Source organism: Pituophis catenifer, unplaced genomic scaffold (assembly GCF_029215685.1).
Source record: "Pituophis catenifer annectens isolate HBS135680 unplaced genomic scaffold, rPitCat1.0.hap2 SCAF_2, whole genome shotgun sequence".
Classification (NCBI taxonomy): Eukaryota; Metazoa; Chordata; class Lepidosauria; order Squamata; family Colubridae; genus Pituophis; species Pituophis catenifer.
The window spans coordinates 190,347,523-190,354,618 of NW_027256882.1; the positions used below are offsets into that span (position 1 = coordinate 190,347,523).

The following is a 7,096-nucleotide window of genomic DNA, read 5'->3' on the forward strand; positions in this document are numbered from 1 at the left end:
TTTTCTTCCGGCTCTTTATTTCCACACACTATTAACTGAGTCACCGTCACGAGCCAGCCGATCCCCTTCGCTCGAGCCTCCCAGCTTCTGGACTGACTCACGGCGGAGGTTTTCCAAAAATGGCTTCGGAACCCGGAAATACTCTGTCCACCGAATGAGATGCTTCGTCCGCACCACCTCTGGTCACGCCCCTAACAGGGCACAGCTGATACAAGGCCTGGGCGGCGGGGGGAAACGCTGGGTTTGTGTTTGCACAGCGAGTGGGTATCGCTACCTCCTGCTTCCCTCCACCAACGATGTCGTGCGGCGGACTTTCCGAGCCAAAGGCAGCGACTGCGGAGACGCAGCAAATCACGCGGGAGGTAAGAAAAAAAAAAAAAGAGCCAACTTTGCATCCTCGGCTGAGAACTTCTTTCCCTTTTCTCCCCACTGCCAGCGCTCACCCTGAAGCCTTCAGTTGTCCGCCAAAGTTTCCCCGCTGTCGCCTTTGTAACTTGTCTTCATCTGATCCAAGCCTTTATCCTTTCTAATTGGGCACTGGGACGGGGGTGAAGTGTATTCAGAGGTGGAGGCTGCGATTTGGTTGTCGTAGTCTTGGTCGGAAGCCCGGATAGTGATGGGATGAAACTGCTCTGCTTCTTGCCTCCCCCTTTCAACCAACCGTGGCTGTGGTTTGACAAAAACAATCTAAGGAGCTCGGTTGGAATCTGCCATAGGGTGTCCCTTGGTGGCCAAGTAGATGCATTTTAGATGCTCACAACAAACCCAGATTGGAGGGCATCGCCTCATTCCATTGTTATTTTCACATCCCCTTTAAAACAGCAGTGAGCGTTGCCCTCCCTCATAGATAATCTTCAGCCTGTAAAGGCTCTGACATACCCTTCGAGGTAGTCCAATACTACCTACAATAAAGTTATATTGTAAGATTACATTAACAAACTCTTTAAAGCCCAAAAGTATTTCTTCCCTCCTTTCTTTTCTTTTTCTTTCCAGGAAACTAGGGAGGATCCCTTCTGAGACGCTTCCTATGCCCTTTTCCTTACATAGGCTTTCCTTCCTTTTGCAGGAGAGGTGTCAAGCAGCTTGTTGTGGGGAAAATAGGAGGAGGAAAGAGTATCTGGTATATTTACAGTCTTGAATTCTATATGAAAAAAGCAGGATATATATTTTTTTAAATCCAGAAATTATTTTGTGAAATATTTAAACTGATATTTTAGAGTTGTTGCTTCATTCTGGGGACCCAATTGTCACTCAAAAAGCAGGGCAGGAAATAGAAGCTGTTTTCCAGTATTTTACTTCTTTTGAAGTTTGAAAATTAGCTGAATCAGACACTTCAGTAAAGAGCTGGTTTATATCCAGAATTAAACTTTTGCTTGTGCTTTGCAATATTGTAAAGATTGCATTTCCATGCCAGAGATTTGTTCAGTCATAAGACTGACCAATTGGAAGAATATGATGTCTTGATTTAGGACAAACAAACAACAAGAAGGGCTCCTCCCAAATATTCTGATTTAATGAGAGGCTATAACATTTATTTTTAATGAACTACTTCATTGCAGTGTAGCTCTGCTTTCTCTGTTGCTGTTTCTGATTATCTACCAGGCACAGCAAGTCGAACATATTTTGGCTGGTTCCTGATGTGCCTTGTGTCACAGAGAAGTTTAGCAAATAAAGTTTTGTGCATCACTTTCCACAGAACAGGATAATTTCTCCTATTTATTTCTTCCCTTTGCAGTCATTATTATTTTGCTGGTCATTGACTGAATAAACAGCATTTCCATTTCATTTTATTAATTAATTCCTTGATTTATTATTTTCTAATTTACAGCTGTGAATACACTCATGACATAGTGACATATTGTTAATCTATAATGCCCATACAATAAAAAAGAACATTAAATGTCCTTGATTCTGGCATACTTTGCACTGTGAAGCAAACCACTGTGATGGTTTAACATGTGGCATAACCTAAATTAGTTGTGGCTCTATTCACTAAGTTATGCTTCAGAAAACAATGACTTAATGCATTTTCTAAATGGAGCCCATCAGAATTGCTCCTTTTTGTAGAATTAGAAGTCACATGAGTTAAAATAGATTTGCTTTATTAAATGAGTAATCAGTATAGGAATTTGGTTCTAGAGTAGGATTCTAAACACAAGTGCATTGAATTCCACTTGCACTGTAGAATTCATTTTCAAATAAAAAGGATGATAAAATACCAAACATAGGCTTTCCATTCCAACAGTGAAGCATAAACCTATTGAATAGTACTGGCTAATTAAACTGTCCTATAAGACAGGATGGGTAATCTGTTTTTTAAAAGATACCCCTAATAGTGTGTATTACATCTGAATAAATCCCATTGAGAGCAGTGGAGCTTCCATCCCAATAAGACAGAATAAGATGGTAAATTCAATGAGCCACTGAAATTTCTTCCTTCCTTTCTTTCTACTAGATTTGGGCACCCAAAACATTCAGAACAATTAAACTAAGCATAGTCTAATAGAGTAAGTCCTTTAAATGTGATACAGAAAAGGAAGGGATTGTACAAATAGTCACAAAACAATAATGGTTCATGTTTATCTAGAAAAGAAGAAGGTTTAATTCTTCATCTGTGATGCAAACACTTCTAATTCTAGCATCTATACACCAAATGATTAAAGGGGTAGAACAACTGGCTCTTGGGGCTGACTAGGGATGAGGTATAATCTGTAGAAAGTGTGCTTGAATTCCCCAAGACAGGCTTTATAAAAATATAAACTTTGAACAGAAGCATGGAAATAAAAACAGTAAAACATTGTCTCAGGAATGTACCACACTTGGTTTGGGGGCATTTCAAGCTGGAAATGTGATATCTTTTTAGAGATCATCTTTTCAACTTTCATTTCTTATTTCATTTCTGCATTTATTGTTTGTATCTTCAGTAATGACTGTGGCATTGCAAGATGCGTGTTTTGATAGTTTTAAATAGCAACAACAAGCATTTTTCTCCTTTTCTGTTCCCAAAGATAAAGTCACAGCTGGAAGAAAAAGAAAGCAGGAACTTTGATACCTTCGATGCTGTTTCATATAAAACACAAGTGGTTGCCGGAATAAACTATTTCATCAAGGTAGCACATGTGGTTCCTGTAAGATGCTATAGTATAAATTTGTTCTTGCATAGGACTACTTTATCAGGGCTGTAAAAATTCCCTGGTACCTCTTTGCTACTCTCTAGCTATCATTCAAATTTTACAGCCCAAATTTCCCCAGCTTTTGTGAGTGATAAATTACATCTAGTTTATCGGTTGGAAATGAAAACATTCTAGATTTCCTCATAGGTGGCAATAGTCACTGTGCCTGCTGCCAATTGAAAGAAAAAAAACCTTTGTTCTAATATCTAATAGATATAACAAAGGTTGTTCAGGTAATACATGCAGGAGCTGTACAACTCCCATAAGTGCTTTGTGCAGATAGTAGTAATAGATCAGGGAGAAAAAGTCATTTTTTTAAGTTGTATTAATGATTAGGGGACTGGAGGCTAAAACATACGATGAACGGTTGCAGGAAGATGATGGTTTACTTTCGTAGCAACGAAGGATACTGCAGTCGTAAGCAATTTAAAAACGGCGCTACAGGCGTGTAGCTCGTAGCGTTTTTATGCCTCTCCGCCCAGCTGCTGTGGGGGGTAGCCCGCGCCACGCCCATCTGCCCCCCCGAACCAGCAAATCATCGGCGGAATCCTCCAGCTGGGACGACGTTGCATGCGGGAAACTGCTGCCACGAGAAGTCCTACATCCGACGCACCCCAACACCTCACCCGGCCGCCTAACCCAGCGCCCCGAGCCCCACCCCCGTGTGCCACCGTTTGTGCCCGCTGGCCGTCCACCGCCGAGGCTGCAGGGTGAGGGATCGGCGGTGAGTCGTGTCGAGTGTGAGGGCGGGCTCGACACTGGGCATGACTAGTCTAGTGAAGAAAAGGATCAGGGAAGACATGATAGCAGTGTTCCAATATTTAAGGGGCTGCCCCCAAGAGGAAGGGGTCAAGCTATTTTCCAAAGCATCTGAAAGCCAGACAAGGAATAATGGATGGAAACTGAACAAGGAGAGATTCAACCTGGAAATAAGGAGAAATTTTCTGACAGTGAGAGCAATCAACCAATGGAACAGCTTGCCTTCAGAAGTTGTGGGAGCTTCATCACTGGAAGCTTTCAAGAAGAGACTGGACTGCCATCTGTCAGAAATGGTGTAGAGTCTGCTGCTTGGGTGGGGGGTTGGACTAGAAGACCTACAAGGTCCCTTCCAACTCTGTTAATCTGTTAAATGCAATTCATTTAGCAGTGTGATGGAATGGAGGAGCCTATGTCAAGGCCAGTAACAGGTTTGATAGAGCTCTTTGCAATCATGGTGCACGGAGCTCAAAGGGACCGTGTTAATATCACTTTATAATGCCTTGGTAAAACCACACTTGGAATACTGCATCCAGTTTTGGTCACCATGATATAAAAAGGACATTGAGACTAGAGTGCAGAGAAGATTAACAAAAATGATTAGGGGATTAGAGGCTAAAACTTGAATGGTTGCAAGAATTTGGTATGTCTAGTTTAATAAAAAGAAGGATTAGAGGTGACATGATAGCTATCTTCCAATATCTAAGGGGCTGCTACAAAGAAGAGGGGGGTCAACCTATTCTCCAAAGCACTGAAGGCAGGACAAGACGCAATGGATGGAAACTAATCAAGGAGAGAAGCAACCTAGAACTTAGGAAAAACTTCTTAACAGAACAATTAATCATGGAATGATTCGTCTCCAGAAGCTGTGAGTGCTCCAACACTGGAGGTTTTTAAGAAGAGATTGGACAACCATTTGTCTAAATTGGTATAAGGTGTCCTGCTTGACCAAGAGGTTGGACTAGAAGACCTCCAAGGTCCTTCCAAGTCGGTTTCTCTGACGTCCATTTTCAAGGTAGAAAAGATGGAGATGCCAAAACCCTTCCTGTGATCAGGATGCAGACCTCCCACTCCTAAGGTTCCTGAGATATTGTAAAATGTTTATCAGCAGTATTTCTTGCTAATCAGACTAATTTTCGTTCTCTCTTTCTGATATTGGATCTGATTGTTTTTCTTATCTTCTAGATCCATGTGGGGAATGATGAGTACTTTCATGTGCGAGTGTACAAAAGGCTGCCCCATGAAAACAAGCCAATGGAGCTCACTAATTACCAGAGCAAGAAAGAAAAGCACGACGATTTGACTTATTTCTAAAGAAATACTTAGAAGTTCTTTTCTTTTGTTACATTCCTATGGGGTGTATAAACATACATCTAAACATGTAGTGCTTATTTTGCAAAAGTTAAAAAAATATACCACTTTTTTAAAAAGATGTTCCTGTTAAATCTGCACTACACATGTCTTAACTCTATTAAAAACAAATGATACTACATTAGTTTTGCATGTAATTTGTTGTTCGAGCCCTTCAGACATTAGAAGTATTTTATCCCAATTCTTCCAAAAAACAAACAATGAGCTGGCTTTGAAGAAGAAAAGCAAGCAGTTCCTGTTATGCAAGTCTGAAACCATTTATTCTTGCATCTCTGTGAAAAACTTAGCTTTGTGCCTTTTTCAGAAAAACAACTAGGAAAACTAATATTATTAGAGTGGAGATTTAATGCTGACAGGATAGTCTCTTAGTCTGTATAGTGGGTCGGTAAAATGGAGGTGCAGCGAGAGGCTAGGCTGTATCAACAGAGGGACAATATCAAGATCATCTGAAGTGTTCGTACCACTTTATACTGCTTTGGTAAGGCCACACTTGGAATATGGTACTTCACCCAGTTTTGGTCACCAGGATACAAAAGCAATGTTGAGACCCCAGAAAGGGTGCAGAAAAGAACAACAAAGACTGGACTGGAGGGGACTGGAGGCTAAAGCATATGATAAATGGTTGCAGGAATTGGGTATGTCTAGTCCAGGGGTGTCAAACTCAATTTCATTGAGGCCCGCATCAGGGTTCTGTTTGACCTCGGGGGGCGTGGCTAGCATGACATCACTTGTGTTGGGGGGCGCCTGTGGTGGCCCAAGCACTCTACCAGTGAAAACAAATTTTAAAATATGAACTCACTTCCCTTTATCTTCATGAGAACCAGGGAGGGCCAGGATTTCGATAGGGAGGAATCGGCTTCAATTTAACCCTAGCAAAATTAAATGATTCTGGGTTTTTGAACCTCCCCCCCCCCAAGGTTCTGGCAAGACATCTTTGATTCTTGCTAGTGTTGCACATCTCTGGACAGAGCTGGTGGTGGTGGGTCCTCCTAAACTCATGGTGCCTGCTCAAGATGGCAACCATGACACAGATTAATCTTGTGAACCAGTTGCATCCATTCCTGGAGCAGGAGGCCTTGTTTACAGTCACTCACACCTGGTGGTTTATTGCAAGGTGCTCTATATGAGGCTGACCCTTGAAAACCATCCTGAAATTGCAACTGGTCCAGAATGAGATTGCAGCAGTGGTGGGTTGCCCCCGGTTTGGACCGGTTCGCAAGAACTGGTAGTAAAACTGGTGGGAGGCCCTGCCCACTGCCCCGGATGTCATCTTCGGCAAACTGCGCACAATCCCATTGCGAACCGGTAGTAAAGATAAGTAGAACCCACCGCTGGATTGCAGGTACAGTTTTGGCACTCTGTGGTTCACTCATGGTACATAGCTGCTGTGTGAGCTGCACTGGCTTTCAATTTCTGGGTTTGATTCAAAATACTTGCTATCACCTTTAAAGCCTTTAATGACCCACGGCCAGGTTATTTACTGACTGCATCTCCTTGAGGGTATCTGCCTATTCCATTAGCAATAGAAGCAATAGCAGTTAGACTTATTAGGTCTGCTGAGTGAGCAGATTCCAGTTCCAGATTCTAGTCCTTCCTTAAATATTGCCATTTAGTGGGATCTAGGCAGTGCCCCCTGCCCTTTAGAGCACCCTTCCTCCTGAGATCTGGTAAGCCCTACCCTTCTAGCTTTCCAAAAGCTTAGACTTTTCCCAAAAGTGTTGGGATAACGTGAAACTGAAGCTAAATGGAGCAGTGGCTGTGTTACAACGGGGGACACCAGGAGTTTAGTATTGTGG

At 42.2% G+C, this 7,096-nt stretch overlaps 1 protein-coding gene across 2 annotated transcripts; it reads left to right on the forward strand.

The window, feature by feature from the left end:
* The first annotated feature begins 203 nt into the window (after positions 1-203).
* On the forward strand, positions 204-5,419 carry LOC139311005 (cystatin-B-like). Of its 2 annotated transcripts, XM_070935320.1 has the most exons (4): positions 204-362; positions 1,067-1,120; positions 3,009-3,110; positions 5,115-5,419. In XM_070935320.1, the coding sequence occupies exons 1-4, from the start codon at positions 297-299 to the stop codon at positions 5,241-5,243; spliced, it is 351 nt and encodes a 116-aa protein (XP_070791421.1). In that variant the 5' UTR covers positions 204-296; the 3' UTR covers positions 5,244-5,419. The 2 variants fall into 2 exon arrangements, with proteins under 2 accessions (XP_070791421.1, XP_070791423.1); XM_070935322.1 differs by lacking the exon at positions 1,067-1,120.
* The last annotated feature ends 1,677 nt before the right edge of the window (positions 5,420-7,096 follow it).

What these genes read in the sequence shown, in the direction of transcription:
- LOC139311005 (XM_070935320.1), top strand. Translation starts at nt 297, where the DNA reads ATGTCGTGCGGCGGACTTTCCGAGCCAAAGGCAGCGACTGCGGAGACG. An exon ending in CGCAGCAAATCACGCGGGAG is followed by an intron (nt 363 to 1,066) that starts GTAAGAAAAAAA and finishes TTCCTTTTGCAG; the next exon opens with GAGAGGTGTCAAGCAGCTTG. An exon ending in GGAGGAGGAAAGAGTATCTG is followed by an intron (nt 1,121 to 3,008) that starts GTATATTTACAG and finishes CTGTTCCCAAAG; the next exon opens with ATAAAGTCACAGCTGGAAGA.